This window comes from Anastrepha ludens, chromosome 5 (genome assembly GCF_028408465.1).
Source record: "Anastrepha ludens isolate Willacy chromosome 5, idAnaLude1.1, whole genome shotgun sequence".
NCBI lineage: Eukaryota > Metazoa > Arthropoda > Insecta > Diptera > Tephritidae > Anastrepha > Anastrepha ludens.
Window position 1 is genome coordinate 50,811,349 of NC_071501.1, and position 23,990 is coordinate 50,835,338.

General features: G+C 37.9%; 1 protein-coding gene across 4 annotated transcripts in view; it reads left to right on the forward strand.

Annotated features, from left to right (window-relative positions):
- The window catches only part of LOC128865277 (dual oxidase), an 80,444-nt gene that overhangs the window by 22,236 nt on the left and 34,218 nt on the right, over positions 1-23,990 (forward strand). For 2 of the 4 annotated variants that reach the window (XM_054105442.1, XM_054105438.1), the window contains exon 2: positions 1,344-1,984. In XM_054105442.1, the coding sequence (XP_053961417.1) occupies positions 1,789-1,984 (196 nt within the window). In that variant the 5' untranslated portion in view covers positions 1,344-1,788. Of the gene's footprint in view, positions 1-1,079; positions 1,119-1,227; positions 1,985-23,990 lie in introns of all 4 variants that reach the window. The other 2 variants (XM_054105441.1, XM_054105439.1) reach the window with 2 other exon arrangements.

Here is a 23,990-nt window from a genome sequence, read left to right on the forward strand (position 1 = left end):
CAGATTTCGCTAATATGGTGTGTTCGATGTTGGTTTTCACACAGTAATGATTCCGGCTGCCGCCACAACCGAATGGGTTGGTGCAAGACTACCATTCGGTAGTGTACGGGCACGAAACTTGGGCATCAGGAGTTAAATAATATAAACAGTTTTTTTCTAATAGCTGTCGCTCCTCGGCGGGTAATGACAGCCTCCGAGTGTATTTCTACTAACTCGGCTCTAACCGTCTGCCGCTCGGAAGCGGCATAAAAGTGTGACCCTTCTATTTGTGGAAAAACGCACATTGCAAATAGAATGATATCAGCCAAATACCCAAAAAGGGTGTAAGCGCCAATTATATACAATATTTAATGAACCAAATAGGCCTACAAAAAATACTCCCAAACAGTCCTCGGCATGAACGCATTTCACGGAGTCGAATTGTCCAAAAACTGAGAAAACTCAAAAAAATTTTACGAGTCTCGAATCGTTGCTTCTGGCCGAATGGTGTGAGCATTCATGATACTAATTATCTCCAATTTTCGAAATCTTCGGCTATTTCCTACTATTTAATTCTTCAATTATCCTTTGATTTTTCAAGTTTTTGCACAATTTCTTCTGGCATTACCGTCAGTGAGCGATTTGGGGGAGGGTCATTATTACAGGTGTGTTGCACTTTTTACAATAGCCGAGCGCCTCTTTTACTATTGACTATAGGTGTGCAGAATCCTCAAAAGCCTATGGCATTTCTTTAATAATTTGTAAGGCATTTCGACTTTTTTAACAACGAATTTAATCACTGCGCGGTGCTCTACGTTATTTCCTTTGGCAGTTGGATTGTCTTCGCTTCTAGGGGAGTGTAGGTCAATGTTGACTCTGTGTAGCTCTCAATAATTCTTGAGGAATCTGTGGATTTCGGAAATAAGTTTCCATAATATTAAAGCACTACTTCGTATTATGAAGTACTGCACAAAAGAGTGATATAACTTGTCAAATTAATATCGCAAATTCAAAATGACTCCTAGTGTAACCAAATCTCTTTAAAAACACTGTAAAATTAAATTATTGATTAATAAAACTTGTTCATAAATACACAAAAGTTGATCGTACGGTACCTATCTTGTGAATATCTTGAAAATGTGAGTAAGACCGAAGAATTTAAAGAGAAGTTAGATCGTATGACAAAAAAGTGTTAATTAAGTGTACAGATAATTATTAAATGTATAATTGCTCAATTTTGCAAATCAGCAAATTACCAGAACCATCAACTCAAAGCAATGCTTTGACATCAGTCAATATAAAATGTCCATTAACTGTGCAAAAGTATTAACGAGTAATTAAAGATCTCCCGTAATTTTCCATAGAGTTCAATGCAAAACTGCTATAAGGAAGTGTTTGCTGGAGCAAGGCGTCAAAGCTATTGTCATCAGTGCCATCGCAACTAGCAGCAGCAGCAGGTTACTAAACTGCAACAATAACTAACAACAACAATCATAAGTACGAACAAAAATAAGATACAACGATTAACAACTAACGACTGTCATCATCGGCACCAACAACTGCAATAACAACCGCAACAGCCAGAAACAACAATACGTTCGATTAGTGATGTAGTCTTGCTATTGACACAGCATTGCATCTCTTCGATCCGCTTCGACGCCTCGTTTTGATACAAAAATTATTCCAAAACCCCCACAACAAAAAATAATAATAATAATAATAGAAATCTTAACAAAATCAGCATTAATAGAAAATAAAATATTTTCATAATATTATATTAGCGCAAAATATTTGTACCTGCTGTTTAAAATGAGTGTTAAAAGGTTAGCCCCAGCGTGGGGCCATCAAAGCCAGCACCACTGCCGGCTGTGGCAGCACCAGCGACAGCAGCAGCAGTCGGGGCGATTGCAATATTTCAATGTTGCCGGCAGTATTGGAGTTAGCAACAAAATATGCTTTATATTTGCCATTATATTCATCATTTGCTTGGATGTGCATTGTCAAGGTGAGTCGAAAGGAAAACATACATACTTATTTTAATGACGCTTGCATACTATGCACTTAAAATTTGTATAATAATATAATTAACATAAGATATAAACAATTCGCACTAAAATTTAAAATATTTATTTTTTACATATGTATTTATATTACTTTTGAGTGCTCTTATTCATTTCAAAAGAAAAAAATTAAAAAAATAATATATATATTATATAAGAACTTTTTTCTGGATATCTCAATCATAAGATTGAGGAAAGTTAAATTAGAGATGCCTCCAAAGAAGCGAAATTTAAGAACTTAGTTTCTATTGATTTTACTGTTATATTATAATAATATGTATAACGATTCTGTCGCTTTTCATGGGCCCCCTCAATATTTAAGAAAGCTTTGAACAATTGAAAATAATAAAATTTTGAAACTAAACAAAAAATTTTTACAAAAAATGTGAGACAAAATATCAGTACCGCCTTTGTATTAATTATTTTACACTTCTCTTATAGTTTTTTCGGTTCTTCAGTTTTTATATAGGATCCTTTTAAATTCGCGTTTCTTTTTTAGCAGTATTTCATATTGATTTAAAGTAGAAAGTCTATAATTTAGTAAAACAATTTTAATTGTCTACAAAACGGATATGTAAAAACCACATTTTCTGAAACTGCAAATATTTTTGGTCATTATAGTAGTAAATGGACTGCCCCGGTAGTCGAAAGACTATCATTGAGCGGTGCCTTAAACTCCAAATGATAGAAAACGATTTTTCTAATAGCGGTCGCTCCTTGGCAGGCAATGGCAAACCTTCATGCGAATTTCTGCCTTGAAAAAGCTTCTCATAAAAAGCCGTCTGCCGTCCAGAGGCGGCATAAAACTTTGGCTCGGCACAAGACGTATAAACACCAGTGCACGTTCATCCCGGCGTTGTGGTCTCATTGGAGTGGTGTCATTATACGAGTACCGTTTTTCTGGACCGCTGGAAATTAACTTTTCGAATAGATTTTTATTTTTTTTTTGCTACTTTAGCAATGTTGGGATTTTGATTGATTGTATAAATATTGCTTTCAACAAAATGTTGCGGCTTGCCACATAGATAACCAAACCCATTTGTTTGGTGAAAATTATGAAAAAATTAGCGTGATCACCCTTCAAATAACATCTACCTTATTGGCCCCCTCTCAACAAACTGCTTATATAACCGCTTAAGACATTGAATTATTAGGTCATCTGTACTACACTCTTCGAAAAAAACTCAAGACAAGCATCTTAATGGTCCAATCCTAAAAAAATCTCCAAAAAATTAAGACTAACCAGTTTTTGCGTTCATCTGTTAACATTAACTTAATATTTTTCAATAACTCACTGGAATGGCCAATTCGGAGAATTTGTGCAATGCTGAATGGCCCTTTCATTAAGGCGAAAATATACTCATGCAACTATAATTATTTACTGCTTTTTTATTTATTTTTTCAAGAAAATTAAATTAAAAAATCATTTGACTGCCTTTTTTGTTGAAAGTTTTCTCCGAAATAACTACGGTTTTACTATGAAAAATATGAACAAGTAATTTAAAAATATCCGCAATGCATTACAATCAACTATTAGCGGCTTTTTATAGTTTTGTTTTTGTTTTCTTTTGTGAATTTTACATTATTTTGTGTTAATGTCTTAGATATTAATTGTTCATCAACTGTTAAAAATAGTTAAAAGATGCCGACTGGAATTGCGAAAAGTGTAAAAAAACAGAACGGTCAAAAGCAAAAAATGTATGTTGCCATCATTATTGACAGTGAAGCGATCACCGGGACTTGCAATTTAGTTTTGGTAAGGCATTTCATCAACGCTACAATTAATTAATCATTTGAGATACCAAAAAAAACTAAAAGAAATTTAGGGAAGAAGCCACAACCTTAAATTTAACTATAAATGATAGTTGTGGAAAAGAAATTATCCAACTTTAGAACTATTGAGAACAGGTCCGATTCGACTATTAATTTTTTGTCTATTAATTTCAAGCTCAAGTTGTTTTCTTACGATAAAAGCTTTGCAAAATAAATATTTTTATAAGCACTAAAAATTCTTGCTCCTCAATCATTAAAAGGATGTATTGATGACGTTTTCAATTTTTGATCAGTTTGCAGTTCCCACTATTTGAGAGACATGGATTGGTATTTTTAATTTTTTTGTTCCTATTGGAGAAACTCCGTCGTCAACTACGCTCTTCGCCAACGGACACGGTTTTGTGCTACACATTCCAGTACGTTCCACGAGGAAGAGAGTTCTAAGATCAAGAGAGTTCATTTTAGCTTCTGCTAAGCGTCTCCAGACAGTACGTGACTCTCCCACACCCGATCAGGAAGGAAGGGATTCCGACACAGGGCCTGCCTAGCAACATTGCATCACTTTTTCTAAGCCTGTCCCATCTACTGCCACTTCTCTTTTTGAATTTCTGCCGCCACGTCGAGCTGGTTAGCTTTCTTTAGCAAGTCCGAGTTGGATATTGTACGGTGCCAAAAAATTCACAAAATATGCCGCACGCAGCGGTTGACAAACGCTACTTTCCATTTTTTAATTTTCCTTGACAATAAATTGAACACAAAATAAAATTAATGTAACGTAAGATTTTAGTGTCGTTCCTAGTCGGAGCATACGGCGGTGTTCTCAGATACCCGCTTTCGACCGCATTTCACAGGATGAATCAAGCGTCGAGGAAAGTTAGTTTTTTTAACGAAGTTTACGTCTCCGACCTGTGTGGACCGCGAAAAATATTTCGTTTCTCTCCCACTATTCATACCTGGGAGACATTCCTATATCCGCCACCTGGGGACGCGCTGTATAGGGATATCAGGCTCCTCCTGGGGAGCCATGTGGTTCAACCATATAGGAGAACAAATTTAACATTAGTGTTAGATATTCGCTACTTGATATGAAAGCTGATATTGTTAATTTTCCTTAAAGGCGTAATGATGCCAAAACAGAATAGATTTTCTAATCCTACACTCAACATCTACCTAATAGCCGCCTTCGGAGGTGGAGCCGCCATGCAGCTACGGTAGCAAAATTACTCTACATTTTCATACTACTGTATGCCCTCTGAAACCGGATCTGATGTGAGCTCATTGAGATGCAGCGCTTTTGTTTTTCTAGCGTTGATCTAGAGGCTGGTAACTTGAAGCTTTTTTGGCATGGCTTGAGTAAGCAGCTTCAGGTCGCAAAGTTTATAAGCTAGTAAGCAGACGTCATCCGCGTACCCCAGGTACTTGAATCAAACAATCAATTTATCTGCCACGAATGCCGTTCTGCTGATTGTCATTTTCATAAAAGCAGTGCACATGACATCCTCGATGGCAAGAAGAAACAGCATTGGAGACAATATACATTCTTGCCGCACATGGCTCAACACCTGTAAAGTCTCAAAAAGCAATCCTTTGTGTAAGACGTAGCGACTCGCGTCTCTGTAGCTCTCCCTTATCAGAGCAATTAAGGGTTTAATGCTTTCGAAAGCCTTTTTAAAATCAATAAAAAGCAAGTACAGCTTAGACTTATGCTCAGCACATTGCTCGATGATAATTTAAAGGGTGTTCATTTGATCGGGGCAAAAGAATCCACTGCGAAAATCTGTGCGGCAGGAGCTTATAGATGCTTTCATATGGATTTTCAGCCGGTTCAGAATTATGCGCTATTACTTTAGCAAGCAGGTACACCATATATTCCTGCAGCTTTGGCGTAAGGGGTCGGTTTTATTGCGGTGCAGATTTCTACATGAATTTGTTTTTGTTCGAGAGCTGGCATCCATGACTTCAATGGGAATGGCGAGCATACAAGTAGTGGGCAATTTTTTTGCTGTTTAATTGTTGACCCGCTTGAAACTTGCAAAGCGGTGATTTCTACGTTGAGGCTCTGCCAAGCCAATCGTCAAATACTTTGATAAAGTCAAGAAAATCGACTAGTAGGACGACATGTGAGCTTTTATTCCATTGATCTTGAACTGAACTTTTTATTTTAATCAATATAAAAGTAAACCAGGCGTGTTATAATGTTTTTATACCTACAAAATTAGTAAAAAAAAGTGTCAAGAAAGCAGATGTTACAGTAGAAAACACTTCTAAATTCTTGAGTCGCAAGTAAGAAAAAGGGAAAAATTTAGGAAACTTTATTATAAGTGAGCAAATTACGTTGCTGCTATATTTTGTGAGCAAAACAAAGTGATTAAGTATTCACTTTTTAATCTTTTTGTAGTTCCCATATAGTAATACTTAATGGATTTTCATGTTTTGCTTGTCATGCCTGCAGTTAATATCACCAATATTACTCAATACATATGTACATACTCAACGAGCCTTTTTTATTCACCCTTGTTTTGTTCTATACCTAAGTTAATTTCTTTGTGAATCTCATTCAGATGCTCATCAGAAACGCGGATTTTGTTTGGAAACATTAAGCTGCGAATAGAAAAACTTTAATTGCAGCGTCACCTTCAAGTGGCATTATCATGTTTTCAATGTTTTCTGCACTAGTTTCATACAAGTGCTTGGGATTTTCAAGAACTTCGCCGATGACTAATATCATAAAATCTAAAGCTGTATTCAATCAATTCTTTATCCGAAACTCTGGACTAGTACTGGCTTCGGCAAAATTGGTATGAGATTCTTCCTCTTACCACTGCTGGACAATGTAATGAGAAGTGTACATGGAAAATGATCAGAAATCCAAAAAAAGTGTTAAAGTAGCATGAAAAAAAGGTTAGTTCTTTTAGTTGTTGTTTTTTTTTTGTATTAACATAAAGAAATTCTAAATTTCACCCAGCAGGAAAGAGGATGCGACTGCATCCATGGATGTCGAGCAATACTGCAACCCTGTTATTCTTTTACAACTCTGTTGCAGAACTGCATTTGCGCGAATTGAGATTTTAATCATAAACTTTTTATATAATATATTAATAACAGTGAAAAACTTCTAAATCATTGACTAAAATATAAAAGATTAAGGAGCGAAAGCTTTATGCGGAAATAAAAGTGACTTATGGCCGAAACTTTAAAGAAGAGGGCAATAAAAAAGTCGGCACATTCCTTCAAAACAATTCATTGTATCCGTACTATAAGCTGATAACCCAACCAATATAAGACGGTAACCTAACACGGTAACGTAGCCGAATGGGTTGGTGCGTGGCTACCATTCGGAATTCAGAGAGAACGTAGGTTCGAATCTCGGTGAAAGAGGGGTTGCCCTTCGGCAGGCAATGGCAAACCTCTGAGTGTATTTCTTCCATGAAAAAGCTCCTCATAAAAATATCTGCCGTTCGGAGTCGGCTTGAAACTGTAGGTCCCTCCATTTATGGAACAACATCAAGATGCATACCACAAATAGGAGGAGGAGCTCGGCCAAATACCCAAAACTAATTTTTTTTCCAGGACAAACCTAGAATATTCACCTTGAGAGGTCAAATTGAAGGTCAGTTCATGTGCCACTATTGCAAGAGGGGGAAAAGAGGTGAAGGAAAAAAGGACGATAGGACGAAAGGGAAAGGGGTGGGGAGGGTTGAGTGTTTGTGGACTAGGAACGGTGACTAGTTTGTGGATGTGTTAGCCTCTTTATGCTGCTGATGAAGTTCATCACATTTTTGTTATGAAGACCTGCTATATCAGCAGACGCAGAAAAGAAGTGAGAGCCTAGATGCTTGAATCTTAGTACCGCGAGTGCTGGGCAGACAAGGAGCAGGTGCTGAAATCGTTCCACCTCGTTCTCCATACAACTGACTCAAAAAGGTATCGAAGCAATTCCGAGTCGCACGGCATGTATACCCCGCGGACAGTGCCCCATGAAATTTAATAGATGAGATTTTGTCGTTCTCAGAATATCCCTCGAAATCCTCTTATTCAAACGTGGCCAGAAGGACTTCGCGACCTTACACGTTCGTGTACTTGCCCAGCGCTCGTTGAGTTGGTGCAAAGCCCATCCTTCTAGGAGTAGAGCGCAGGTTGTTAAGGGGATCCCGATCCTCCCCTTTCGCGGGAACACTACCTCACGGGTTCCTTGTCTGGCCAGTTCGTCGGCTTCGCTGTTTCCAGCAATGTCACTGTGACCAGGTATCCAAATTATCTTTATATCGAAGAATTCTGATGCAATCGAGAGAGAGACCAGGCATTCCCTGACCAGTTTCGAATGCACCATAATAGTGCCCTAACTACCGTTGGGCTGTCGGAGTAATTATTTACCTTCTTAACAGTTATTACGCAAGTAAGTAGCCAGTCAGCTGCTTCATTAATTGCGGCCACCTCTGCTTGGAACACACTGTAGTGATCCGGTAACCTGAATTTGAGTTTGATGGGGAGCTCTTTGCAGAATACTCCTCCTCCAACCCTACCATCCAACTTCGAACCATCCGTGAACAGGTTAACCAGGCCCTGTCCCCAAGTGTTGCCCCTGGTTCACTCCTCCCTTGATGGAATATGGGTGGAGAAAGTTGCGCTTGGACTAAGCGAGGGCACACACTGATCCGTCGACGAGGAGATCAACTCAAAGTTTCTGAGAATGCTTGAGATGCTTGAGATTGAGCTTATATCCCAAGCCCCTCAGTCTGATTGCGGTACGTGCAGCGGCAGTTCTGCCTGCGATGTTTATAGGTACCACCACATTTAACATTACATTAAGCGCTAGAGTAGGAGTAGTTCGAAGCGCTCCACTGATTCTAATGAGTGCAGACCTTTGAACTCTCTCTAGCTTTTTAACTAATGTCGTCCTCTCCAGTGAGTTCCACCAGACAACGATTCCATATAACAAGATTGGCTGTATTATGGTATTATAGAGCCAAAATACAACTCTAGGCGAGAGGCCCCATCTTTTGCTAGTTGCGCCCTTGCATCCATACAAGGCGATTGTTACCTTCCTTACCCTCTCCTCAATGTTGGGCTTCCACGTTAGCTCACTGTCAAGGATTAGGCCTAAGTACTTCACCTTGTCAGAAAGCACCTCCCCCCAGCGAGGGGAGTTGAGCTCTGGGTATTTTATATTTGTTCGTGAAAAGGACGAACTCCGTCTTAAGAGGATTCACCGATAAGCCGCATTCCGCAGCCCATCGAACAACTACAATACATTCAGATATCCCGGCATTTGTATTACTTCCCACCTTTTCACATCAAACATTTTGCTTTGCAATATTGACTGATTGATTTAGATTCGCTCAAACCTTTCATGCCCCAGGAATACCTAAACTTGTCGCTTGGATAGCCAACTCTTAGAGTCCAATTTCGTAATAGCGTACGTTTGTGACTTTATGTTATATACAATTTTCCGTGGGCTCATTAAAGAAACAAATCGATGCTCACTAATGTCACACCCTTTTTTAAGGGATACCTTCTGTTAATTTTCTTGTCAAACTTATATGTATAGTCATAGTGATATGGCTCGAAATTGGATGACCGATAAACTAAGTAGGCAGTGCACGTTCGAGGTGAGTTACCCGGGCAAAGAGAGTATGAGAGCGCCTTTAGCAGTTTTGTTTTACGATAAAACAATTGCATAAAATCAGCAAATACTGGATCAGCAGCAGCACATATAATTTTGCAAGGCCCTACTCACCAAGTGTGAATCTAAGGCAACCGAAGAGTATATTTTTAAGCTTACTTGGACCATCTTTCATAATAACAATAATAATATAAATTTGCGCTCACACCCTTTGTTGGGTATTTGGCCGAGCTCCTCCTCCTATTTGTGGTATGCGAAGCAATATTTTTCTATAGATGAGGGGAACTATAGTCGAGGCGATGTTTCATGGCAGAAATACATACAGAGACTAACGATAGTGGAATTAGTAACATGCCGCCGCAGCCTTAAGATTTCTCGTAAAAAACACTATCTTCTGTTCGGAGATCCCCCCATTAATGCAACCACTTCAAGATGTACATCACAAGTAAAAGGAGGAACTCGACCAAAAACCCAACAAACATGCTTCAAATGCTCTAGGCGCCACTTGTTATAATTTTTATCATTTCCCACCAACCTCTTCAGCACGAAAATGTCTTACTCTCTATATAACTGGTAATAAAGGAGGTGTCAAAATGACAGAAACAAACAATCTTTTTGAAATTAATACAGGTAAACGCTGAAACGTGCAGCCAATTGCGATCAATTGCGAAATGTACCCAAAATGTTACCGTAACACACAAAAAATACATAAATAAAATAATTTTATTTTTTCATTAACTGAAAAGCATAAAATCAATGTGCATACAACTTGTGTTCGTGATAGACATTTGTCATCGTCCAACAAATATTCGCGCTGCATACTCGTGTAACCAAATTTGTGGCGATTGTACTTGTATGGCTTTAGTTTTAATTAGCAACGCAAAGCAAAAGTGTAGGTATTTGTACTTAAGCGCACAACTGCCGCCGACTCGAATACCAATTCATACCAACTTGAATCGAGTTTGAGTTTGAGTAATGCATGGTTGCATTTCGGTGGTTGCGTAGCAATTTAAAAATACCACTTGTTTGTTATTTGTAGCCGTTAATTGCTCCCATTTACGAAAAACGAAAATATGCACTCTACTTCATTAAAGATGTAAGATCAGAAAAAATGTTGCGCGCATAGAGTGATCTTTGAGAGCAAAAACTGTTGCAAATAAGAACTCTTGCTAGTGGCCACTTCTTGGCCAACGCTTACCAGCTGTTAGTGGCTACCAAATTGGCTAATGCGATCGACTGTTGAATGCGAAATAAAGAATAATTGAAGGTCTTGGCTTATTTTGGCCAATGCTGCACAGTCATCGTCGCCGTTGGGTGCAATTGGCAAATGGCCATGGTTACTGTTGTCAAATCTTGTTTTTTGCAAATTCATTGTATTTGAACGCCTGGCTACAAGTCATTTTAATGATTTCTGTGACAATGAAACCGAATGAAAAACCAAACCGTTTAAATTTTTCAAACCGTAAACGTTTATTTTCTCTTTTTCAAAGATTCACCGAATGAACCAACTATTTTACTAAAATGGTTTTAAGTGTTATTTAATAAAATTTTGCGGTAATTTAGCTTGAATTCCAAATAAGATGTCAGATATCAACCGTAAACTACCTCAAAAGACTGCAAAAGATTGGTGATGTGATTGCAATAAAATTATTGCGTTCAAGTGATTGAAAAAAAATTCAAGTAAAAAAATTGTGAAGACAGTCACAGTCACATCTATTGTAACAAATTAAATAATGACTGACTTCTTCTTAGTTCGAGTCATAACTAATGAAAAATTATTGCAGGAATTTGTTCCCCAATCAACTAAATACAATAATCAAAGAGTATTGCATTACTTAACATCTCTCTTAGCCGCTTAACGCATGCGAAGGTCCAAAAAAATGTGTTCTGATGATGATTTATGTACTAAATTACTGACCCAAATCATGATATATGTTATAAAAGACTAAAAAAACTAATAAAAGACGAAAAACAGATCACAGTATTTGTTAAACAAATGCATAAGTCAAATATAAATTCAATACAAATCTTTAATTCATGTGGCAGACCTGTTTTAATTGCCGGGTAATGCGGAACAGAAGACTTAAGGCACGAACTTGAAAGCTTTAACGTATATAAAAGGGGCAAAGGTACATATGTATGTGCATATATACATAGGCAAATAATTGTAATTTATATTTCTTATTTTCGATTTAAAGAACATAAATATTTGATGTGCTTAATTTCCAATTAACCCTTGACATTGCGCCTTAAAAATACTTACCCAAAATGAGAAAATTGATTTTACGGTTAGATTCCATCAGAATATATAATATATTCTAAAAAGGCATTTAGTAAGCCCTTTAGTTAGAGTTAATGAGTTCCAGTGAATCAACTTATGATAAATTTTCTAAATTCTGCTATGAAAATACAACAGCTGCGCTAAAATGGAAGGTATTGTAAACATAGAATGTAAACGTGCTTATGGAATTTATAATGCATGAGCTATTTGTATATTTTACGTACATACATCCATCCATATTTTGTAACTCCTCTTAGAAGCATTCCAATGTTTGCATCTACCTCTTCTACTCGTGTAACCTCTCATTCGCCTATAAATAAATTGAACGATAATTAATTTGCACCTGATATAATACATATGAAGGTTCAATTATTAATGATTACTAGGTTTACATATATTATTACAACAGCATTTACAATACATAATTGTATAGAATTAGTATGAGAAATGAACAACCCGAAACCGCGCATATAATCTGCTTATTAACATAAATCATAAATTAGCGCAAAAGTATATAAAAATAAATTTTAAATTCGTCAGCGTCAATGTAGCGTAAAATACTTCTGCAAAAAAATTAAACATTTGTTTTGGAGAGCTGGCACAAAGCATTAAACACTGAAATGTGGGACTTACCTTTCGTCTCACCACACTAAGAACCTATCGCAGCTCCGTTTCCCTTCGTCTGCGGAAGTGCGGTTAGGTATTGCTTCGAGGAGGGGAAGCGACCGGTTGTCTTTATACGAAAGTGTGCCGCGCGATATAACTTTGTGATGATTTTTTGTCATATTGCGAACAGCGGACTAGTTTTCTTTTCACTCAAGCGGATATTAGCAGGTTTTGAATCTTAAGAGGCTCATCACCCTATAGCTCAAGTCATCTCTTCAGGTTTCAAACTGCGGCCAGGCGAAAAAACAATGTTCTGCATCTTCAATGATGTCATTTGCAAAGAAGGTGCAATAATTTATTTAATTAAAATTTAAAACATCCATGTACCGTCAATAATTGAATGGAAATCCACTTCCCCGTGTCGTCTTTCTCCCTACAGAATCAATTAGGTGATAAGTACAACGTCCGTTAGATAAATTACTCCATCGACTCTGCCACTACTGCCAACAATTCTACTTCACTGTCTGACGACTCATCTAATTTTTTTGAGGATTCATAAAATATATTTTTCAAAGATATTAGAAACCCTACAAAATGTATCCTTCTCTGATATGAAGATGACTCGGAGACACCAGAAGAAACAGGCGTTGGAGTATATGGCCCCGAAACAAAGTGATCTGTGCCGATGTGTAGTTTTTCAAGCATCTTCCAGTGGTCAACTTAGATAGAAACTGTCATTCTGAGCGATCTGAGTCTGGCGGCACTCAAGGCATTGTCATCTTTTGAGGTTAAGTTCTCATTGATCTCTCATTGCTAGGAATGCACAATCACATTCGGCTCATATAGGTCATAGGACACAGGATAAAACTGGGAACGAATGCATTCAGAGGTTATAATGGTGTAATAATAGGACCCGAGCTCTTCCTTAATACGAGAAAACTCACCATCACCGATAGGCTTAAAAGTGAAGAGCTCATGCTAAGAAGCGCGAGCTGACACCAAATTATGAGGCTACGCCAGGCGAAGTCCTTACAATGAGGGTATATAATCAAAGGTGGCTCAGACCACTCATAACCCTCCCTAAGGATAAATTGAAAATACTCACCTGCATTCTCACACCCTGCTCTGTAGCTTGTGTAGTCATCTGCACAGGATTGAGATCTGGTCCACTGAATCGAGTCGTTTCTGCAACCAGTGCCCGGAGACTTCAGCACTCCGTTTTCTAAACATACATTCAGCCCAACCCAGGTCTCTCGTAGATTTATTAAGGGATCCCGGCTTGAGTGCGCTACTGTGAGGTAGAGGTACTGACCACAGAACGTGCTACACACTCTTATACCGCAGAATCGATTCTCATTCGGTTTTGTACAACGCAATGGACCAGATAGATGCACTATACAGAGGGCACTGCTTACCACGCTTGCGTACAGTAGCCTACGTTATTGTCTGGGCCCTATCGAGTTCACCATGATCCGAGATAATACCGCTGCTACTTTTTCAGCTTTCTCTATTGCATGTTGAATATGTGGTTTAAACGTTTGTCTAGCATCAAATATAATGCCCAGATATTTGAGGGTAGCGTTTAAGACGATTTTATGTCCCCCGATTGTGATATTAACGACCTGCTGCTTATTAACACTGCCTCAAGGCCTTCTCCTGCTAGCCACACCTTTTGTGAAACTGCTACTTTTGCCACCTCCTTTATGTGTTTGTCTACGACTGCAATAGCTTTGTCGACTGTAAAGCCAATAACTCTTGCACGTCTAGGGATTTTCAATCGCAGAATGCCGTCATATATTACATTCCTGGGTAGCGATCCTGGTACACATCCTTGTGACACCATTCCAGAGGTTGTATATTCTTTGAAGCCCTCTTTCGCAAAAATTCTCACACACGCGTATGTCTGCGCATATATTTTATTGCTCCATGCATATTCACACCAAGTGTTATGACAGCCATTGACATTTGACTGTAATTCGTATCTTCATATTTAAATGCGTTAAACTTAAGCGAAAGATAAAAATTTAATACAATATAATTTAAACGAACCCAGCACTGCGTTTGCACGACAAGTCGTACGTACAGCCAAACACTCACATGGATAATAAATAACTATCAATTAAAATACAGAAAAAAAAACAAAGATTTGCGTTAAAAGGGGGCGCGTCCCGACATGCCATACTGTTGTTTACAGTATATAAAGTCACATACACGTACAAAAAATAAACACACACTAACGCAAATAGAATAAAATGCATACCTTTAGCTCTCAGTCACCTGTCCATTGATGTTATTTTGTGACGTCAGCATTTGAGGATTTTTTTGTCGATTCGTTTGCATAGATTTTATTGCTTCTTTATTTATGTGATTTTATTTACAGGTTTCTGCGCAATAGCCACGCGTAATTGCTTATCTGATCGCATCACCGCATTACTCTTAAAACTGTTAGGGGCTACCGTGGCTGAACAAAGCTGTTAGAAGCACTAATCGGCTGATCGTGAAGCTATCCACAATCACACATATAAACATACTTATACAAGTATTACAGATAAACTGCAACATAGACGGGGCGGCGAACATAGTAAGCCATTATTGACGTAAATGATTAGCATAGCGGAATTTGTAATGGCAGATAGCGTTGAGAAATGTATGGATATTTGCAGAAAAAACATAAATGGCATCAAAAATAAATATAAAATGACGTAGTAGTTTGTTGTTATAAGGAAGTTAGTGGTAGCCACTTTGACGTGTTGCTTGAGATATAAGCAGATAAAAAGCTAAGAAGTTTTATATAAAATATTTATTTGCATAGCGATTGAACTTAGGAGCCGATTAAGTTATTATATAAGTAATAATCTTCTTATATATAATCTATACTATAAAGGTGAATGTCTGTACGTTGTCCGCGCATCACTACGAAATGGCAACACCAAATGACATAAAAATTTGTAAACGTTCATATTTTCACCCAATGAAGGTTATAGGCATGTTTTTAGGATGGAACTCCCTTCCCACAGCCCCCAGGCCGCGCCACCACTCTCATTCGTCACTAATAATCGAATATTTGCTTAAATTTAATCTAAAAAATCGTAGTTTTTCCTATTTCCCACTATTTATAGCACACTCTAGACTTCATAATCCGCATAAGCTGTTCAACTATGACCCAAATGTAAAGTTCAAAAACGGTTTGAGATAGAAAGTTAATAAAAATAATTTTGCTTGATATTATTCTGATTGATTGTTTTGATTTTATTCAACGAGGCATAGCAACGGATGCCGGATATTGTAATATTATGGTTATTATTGTAATAAAAATTATTTTCTATGAAATTATTGTTTGTAATTCTTTTATATATGTACATATCCTAAATCCCTCAGAACTGCTCCTACGCGAGCGGGCCCGCGGGTTAAAGCTAGTCTTCTTATATATAAAAATGAATGTTTGTCTGTATGTCATCGATGAACTCAAAAATTACTGAACCGATTATTATAAAAATTGGTACATATATGTATTTTTCTACGGAGAAGGTTCATAGAATATGCTCATTGATGCCACTCGACACCAGGTAGCAGAGTAGCAACTTCTGCCCCGTTCAACCGATTGTCATAAAAATTAGTATGACCATGTATTTTTGCACAGAAGAAACGTATATGACATGTTCATAGATGTAACATAGATTTTAATTGAAGACATATGGTTGACCATCGCTAATAAGGCACTGGTGCAACTGGGAAAGCCTGCTTCAAACCAACCTGCAAACAACCTTTTCGATCGTGATTTGCAACGAGAAACACAGTATGATTCTGACGAACTCGGGACATTCGTTAGAACAAATCTTCCGCAGTTAATTTAAATAAAACGCACTAAGCAAAGAATAACTGCGCCATCCATTCATATAACAGTAAATAATTAAAAAAAACAGCTACGAATTTGCTTAAATTTTAAATGTTGGATGATATCGATATTTCTTCATTATACAAAGTGGTCCAAAATTAATCACTCCTTCGAAACAAATAGACAAGCAATGGAACACGTAAACTATGTTGTTAATGAAAGCAGTAAAGAGAAAGGGGCCCAATATAAATTCTTGAGGTACGTAGTTTTTAATTAAAAACTCGTACATAGAAATGCTTCATTATAATGCTTTTGTAAGGTCCAAATTGGAATACGACTCTATAATCTGAAATCCGCACTATGATACTTATTCGAAAAGGATAGAAAGGAAAAAGGAAAGGAAAAAGAGCTTTATAAAATTCGCTTGTTTTAAAATGAATTTAACTTGCAATATATTTATTAACATATTTTTGTTTATTTATTCTTAGCAATTGTGGAAATGCAAAATTTCTTAAAGATTACTGATAAATGTTCTTGCAATTCTACAAGGTGAAGTCCAAACAAGACTGGCGTCATAAAAATGCCATCTTTTTAGTAAGTTAATGTGTTGGAAGTTACATCCTAGCCGACTTCCAGTGAAAGCTTGGTGTCATTCGGTTTGCGAAGGTATTGCGTTAAAGTGTCAGTATGTTTGTGTCATCGGTACAAAAATGAGTTTCGAACAATGAGTAAGAGGTAAAATGTTTACCGAAACATTTGAATTGATAAAAAAAAGTTTATAGCGATGATTGTCCGTCTCGTGCCAAAGTTCATGAGTGGTTTACACGTTTCAGAGATGGTTGTGAGGGCATAAATGACTATGAACATACGGGCCGCCCAAAATCAGTAATCAGCGAAAACACCATGGAAATTGTTGGTAAATTTATAAAAAATGAACCGAAATCATCGTTGAAATTCATGGAATCGGAGTTGAATATCTCCAAAACATCAGTTTATCGCATTTTAATTGATCTTTAGGACTTACGAAAGGTCTGTACAGGTTTCCTTCCGCACAAGTTGACTGAGGACCAAAAATTGCTCATAATTCAACATTCGAAAGACTTCATTAAAGAGGCGAGAAAAGATGAGAACTTTTTTTACATTTTAACTGGTGATGAAACGTGGTGTTTCCAACATGAATCTGAAACTAAGCATCAAAGTGCCGAATGAAAGACCCCAGACGAGCCACCACCCAGAAAATCGCATTTGGAGAAGTCGATACTCTTTGTTTTTACGATTCCAAGGGAATTGTCCACAAGGAGTTCATGCCAACGGGCGAAACCATTAATACAATTTTTTATCTTGGCGTTTTGTAGCGTTTGTTGCTACGCATTTGTCAAATTCTCCCTGAATACCGCGAAGGAGGGAACTGGCGCTTATTGCATGATAATGCACCATCTCATCGGACCATTCTTGTGACTGTCTTTTTGAGTAGAAATCGCATTTTAACCATCAATCACTCACCGTATTCGCCTGATATGGCTCCCTTGGACGGAAAATTGTATTTGACCATGAAAGGAAAACGTTTTGCGTCCGTAGAGGCCATCCAAGAGGCTTGTACCGACATCCTGAAAGACATTCCGGCCAATGACCTGAAACACTCTTTCGAAAAGCTTTTGATCGCGCAAAACAGTGTATCAGGGCAAGAGGAGACTATTTTGAATAAATAAACTCGAAGTTATCAGAACAAAGCTCCTGTCGTTTCTATTTGTATATAACTCACTTGTCTCTCATAACTCATTTAGTCACAACATAGAAGTTTGTTTATGACATAACGAATCAAAAGCCAAAGAATTTCAAGCTTTATTAAATTCTTTCAGCGTTCAGTCTATCGGAGCACAAGAGGCATAAGACGTACTAACTGGAACCAGAAAGAGGTTTTTTTGGTGGAAAGCCAAAGTAAAAAAAGAAATTGACAGCCGATTACCCCACTGATGGTGTCAAAGATATAACGGAGTGAAAGAACACTCCTTCTATTGTACTTTGTAAAGTATGCATTTATGATGCACATCTTGGCAAAGTTAAGTGACCTCAAAGCGATATTAATCCTCGATTTTTGTTTTTAAATAACTTTTTTAATAACTAAAAAAATGATTTTGGGTTATGGAAATCTTTATTTTGACTTTACGCGCTCCATTGCTTGTCTGTTTGTATACTGCAACTATCTAATTCACAAGTGTCAAATGTTATTGAGGTACGGTGCCATTTGCAAAAATTTTAAATCTTCCAATGGACGATTTATTTTGCGCCACCTTGTAAAGGGTAGTTAAATTTCAAGGGCCGATGTTGCATGTGAACCACACCTAAGCGTCAAGTTTTTTTTCTACATTTCATTTGACATTTTCAATTTCAGAGTAACTCAATTTGAACCATGGAACCAGGCTTATTATCAAAACGAGCGCCCAAATCAAAATGCATATCGCGCATTTCGTCTTCAGTGTTGATACTGTGAATAGTGTTCGCTATCGTGAGATGATAACGAACTTTTTATGGCCCGAATTGGAAGATATGGATGTGAACGAATTGTGGTTTCAACAGGACGGTGCCACTTGTCACACAGCGAAAGAAACAATGGCTCTTTTGCGCGAAAAATTTGATGGCCGAATAATCTCACGTCGCGCCGATGTCAATTGGCCGACAAGATCATGTGATTTGACACCGTTGGACTTCTTTCTTTGTGGTTATTTGAAAGAAAAGGTATACGTCGATAAGCCAGCAACAATTCAAGAGCTAAAGGATAAGATAATTAAGCACATTAACGGATTAGAACCTCAATTATGCCTCAGCGTCATCGAAAATTTAGACCATCGGATGGAGGTGTGACGCCGAGGCCGCGGCGGCCATTTGGCCAATATTTTGTTCCATACGTAATTGAGCCATACCAATATTATCATAAAAAAGAGAAATGACTGATTTTATTCAAAATCAACTCCGGCCCTTGAAACTTAACCACCCTTTATAAACGCGAATTCAGACAAACTACCCATATGCGTGGCATTAGATCGCATCTGTGCACATTGTTCATCAAAATGGAATGCGTCTTTATAGATCTCTTTAATGATCTTCTTCGATAGATCTCTTTAACATAAATAGATTTCAAAAAATCTCAGAATTATAAATAAAATAATCATGGCACTGTGACTGTGACGATTTTGTCGAACTTTGACACTTATTTAACCCTAGAACGGTAACCTGGGGTCTTATACGACCCCAGGCGATTTTAAATCTGGCGCCCCTTCCCTCCCCCTCCGGTTTTCGACAAATGGCCTCAACCATAATTCAATTCAATGCTCGGGAAGCCTCTAGAGCCGGCTGGCACCCTCAGTTGCGTGCTTCCCTTGGAGTGAGAAAGATCTTAAGTGAGCGTGGGGTCGATTAAGACCCCAGGTTACCATTGCCGTTAGACTTGTGTGATTTAACTTTTTTTTTTTCTTACAACGAAGGATATTTTTTTGGTGAGTATAGTGTGATTTTTATATGCTTAGTATATATATTATCATATAAATTCTATATTCGCGTTTGCTTCCACTCATAGACGTAAACAATGTCTTCGCGTTACAATTTGAGGTCTCTCGAAGACGTTTCTCGAATAATAACGCAAAGACGAGACGCTGAATATGATGACATCGATAGCGATAATGAAGAAAATTATACGAATGAGGAAAGTAATACCGAGTCGGAGTACGATGCCAGCGAGATAGAGGAAATCGAGGACGATGACCCTGTTGAGGTATGTAAATAATTTTTTTCTGCTCCGATATATTTCGTACGGAAATGTATATGTGTTGATATTTCCAGTCTGTAGAAGATCCAGATGTTCCTCCTCCATCAAAACGCTTGAGATCGGGCTCTGGTTTATCGGCGGAACAGAGCTCAAGTGCGAGCAGTAAACGTGGCCGGAGGAGGAGTATCGTCTCCGGTAAGAACGGGCATAAATGGTTTACCACTCCTCGCGAGCGGGTAACAAACAGAGCACCCTTCGGTTCATTTATCCCTGGCCCTGTTGGGATTGCAAAAGAGGCAAAGACGGCGTATGAGACGTGGAATTTGTTTTTCGATGACGTCATTCTTTCAAAAATCTTGCAGCATACCAACGAGGAAATTCATCGTTACACAGAAGAACGGGAAATCGACTGCACGAAGGATATTCTGTACAAGCCCGTTGACATGATTGAACTGAAAGCTTTTATCGGCTTGATGTACTTTTCTGGTCTCCAAAAAACGAATATGACCTCTTCTGATGATTTGTGGGATACGAAGTACGGCTCCATTTTTTACAAAGCCACAATGTCACAGAAAAGATTTTGCACTATCCTTCGGTTTCTCCGATACGACGATAAAGCTACCCGGCCGACTCGTGTCGTAAATGATAAATTCGCAGCCATACGAGGAATTTGGGAAATCTTCATCGAAAAGTGCAAAACTCTCTACAATCCGGCGTCATATTGCACTATAGACGAACAACTGTTATCCTTTCGTGAGCGCTGCCCTTTCAAGGTCTACAACGGAAGCAAACCCGATAAATATGGGATGAAAATTGTCATGCTGAACGACTCAAGGACATTCTATATGGTGAATGCAATCCCATATGTTGGCAAAGTGAATACCGAAAATGAAGAAAAGGTTCCATCTTATTACATCCGGAAGCTGAGCGAAACATTACTCGGAACAAACAGAAACATCACGTGCGACAATTGGTTTTCGTCGATCGAAATTTTCGACAAGATGCTGGAGCACAACATTACAATGGTTGGGACGCTCAGAAAGAATAAAAAAGAGATACCCCCGGATTTCAAAAAGTCAGGTCAACCAGGATCCTCAAGATTTGCTTTCGACGCAACCAAAGTTTTAGTTTCCTTCACTCCGAAAAAAAATAAAGTGGTTCTTGTCCTCTCAACGTTCCACCGATTGAAGGAAATAAACGAAAGCACTGGCAAGCCGGAGATGATCTGTTTTTACAACATGACCAAAGGTGGCACCGACACTTTCGATCAGTTGTGTCACGAGTACACGACAGCCCGAAAAACCCGGAGATGGCCCATGAGAGTTTTTACCGGGATGCTGGACCAAGCGGGGATAAACGCCATGGTTATTTATAATTTTAACAGCCGAAATGAAGCGATGAATCGGAGGGATTTTTTGAAAAGTTTGATCGAATCGCTCACAGTCCCGCAGTTGAAACGAAGGCTGGAGGTGCCTACAATGCCAAGAAACGTCTTATGGTGCATTGAGAATGTTTTAAAAGAAACCGTGCGTCCTAAGCCCCCGCCAGAAATGGGTAAAAGAGCGAGATGTGCCCTTTGCCCGAGATCGGTCGACAAAAAATATAGCGTCAGATGTCATCGTTGTAAGGCACCCATGTGTGAAAGCCATAGGCACGTTATGTGCGACATTTGTGTATTGCGAGATGCATAAGGAATGTTAAGACAACTTTTTCTTGCATTGTAAAACAAAATAAACGTATTAAAAAAAAAAAATTATACATTTTTTTGAGTAAAATCTATGTTTCGATTTCTTCCAAATTCCCAGACTTCAATTCCCGGAATAAATACACTTTTTCGACAATCGAGTAAAACCAACTGTTCTGTTTAAAAACTGTATATTTTCACTTTATAACGGCGTTTGATTTTTTTTATTTCATCAAAAATTAGCGGAGATATTGCAAATTGAATAAAAAAAGTCATTTTCACGAATTTTTCATGTTTTCTACCCTTTTACTTAATTTTTTACTAACTTTTCGGACTGAAAGCGGAATTGCTATAAGCCAACGCGATTCTACATTGAAAAACGAAAAAAATAAGCCCTGATTGAACTCATTTCGTGAAATTTTACCGGAGATATGAATCTTCGAAAATTGGGGTCGTCGATGACCCCAGGTTACCGTAATAGGGCAAAAAAATTAAGGTTACCGTTCTAGGGTTAACTAACTTTTTTATTTCCCGTTATGGTTTTGTTTTTAATAAAACTCCTATCCACAGTATTTTCCACTGTTTCGCGGCATATCATGCCATTCCTACCATCTGATTCAGTCATCTACCACTTGATGTGTCGACATCTCATATCATCATTCATTCTGATTACACAATCCCATACGAGTATTCATTGTGTTTGCGGAGATCGTGTGTGCAATTACTCAGCCGGAACTGAAACTAAATTAAATTGATGACGGAATGTAAGCGTTGATTGGCAACATAAAATACAATAAAGCGCGCAGGCAGCGCATATACTCGTATGTATGTATGTGAAATATATGACTAGGCCGGAGTAAATGAACTTTAGGTGTTTCCTATGACGTATTTTCGTTCTTTTTTAATGGAATTTATTTACAAATATTTTTTTAAGTGGTATTGTTTGAGTGCTGCAGTATGCGTACATTAGTTATATCCGCATGATGTCGATAGTTTTTGTGGGATTTTCTTGCTGACACAAATGTGGGTGTATTCTCAACTATTAGAACAACACAGCAATAATAAAGTCGTTTATAATTTTATAGCTGCTTTTGACCTTTTCACGCATTCTCATTCCTCACAATTCGTAGTATTCAATAATAAAATAAATTTACTCATTGAAGAACTCCCCGTCATATTGAATATAGGGTGGGTCATGTAAAATTTCAAATTTAAAATTTATTTTGAAGATTAAACATTGTCATTTATGAATGAAAAATAATATCATTCAAATGATTGCTACGACTGGCTTTACAGTTGCCCACTCGATCAACCAAATTTTGAAGCACATTTTCGATTGTTTGGGCTCCAATTTCATGAACGGCAACTCCGATTTCATGTTTTAAAGCATCAATCGTCTCTGGATGGTTCGCATAGCATTTGTCCTTAACGGCTCTCCACAAAAAATAGTCCAACGGGCTTAAATCACAGCTCCGAGGCGGCCAATTGATATCGGAATTCGAAAACGGTAGCCAAAAGTTCGAGTGTAACTTTGGCAGTGTGACAAGTTGTACCGTCCTGATGAAACCAAATGTCGTCCATGTCATCCTCTTCAATTTTTGGAAACAACTCGTTGAGCATTTCACGGTAACGCTCGCCATTTACTGTAACCGCATCTCCTCCCTCATTTTCGAAAAGAAAAAATGGCCCGATGATGCCGCCAGACCAAAAACCGCACCAAACAGTGACTCGTTGTGGATGCATTTGCTTCTCCACAGTAACGTGTGGATTTTCTGAGCCCCAAATCCGACAATTTTGCTTATTGACGTAGCCACCGATGTGAAAATCAGAAAAGAAGAAGAAGACTCACCACTTTGCAAATAGGTTTTCAATATTTCCCAATTTTGTTCAAGCGTATAGCGTCCCATTTCGTAAATGTCAAACCTTTAAGTAAATTATGAACACATTTGACATGTCATTTGTGATACCATTCTCAAAAAAATAGGTGGTTCAAAAAGCAAACGCTATATGGCCCACCCTGTAGAAGGGTAAGTAAATATGAACACATTTGACATGTCATTTGTGTTACCATTCTCAAAAAAATAGGTGGTTCAAAAAGCAAACGCTATATGGCCCACCCTGTAGAAGGGATCACACTGGTTAATGATCAGCCTCATGTAATTATTGTTGATCAAATAAAAACCTCGGTGTTATTATTGATACGAAATTTACATTCAGTAATCACAATGGCTTTCTCATTTTTAAATCTTATACGTTGCTTGCTTTCGCTTCTTTTAAATCTCAATGCTCTAGAAAGTAAAAAATAAATTCCAATTGCTCGCGCCCTTAATAAGTTCAACCAGACCTTATCGTTTGAACTCAAGGTCATCGAGGTTAATTTTTCTTT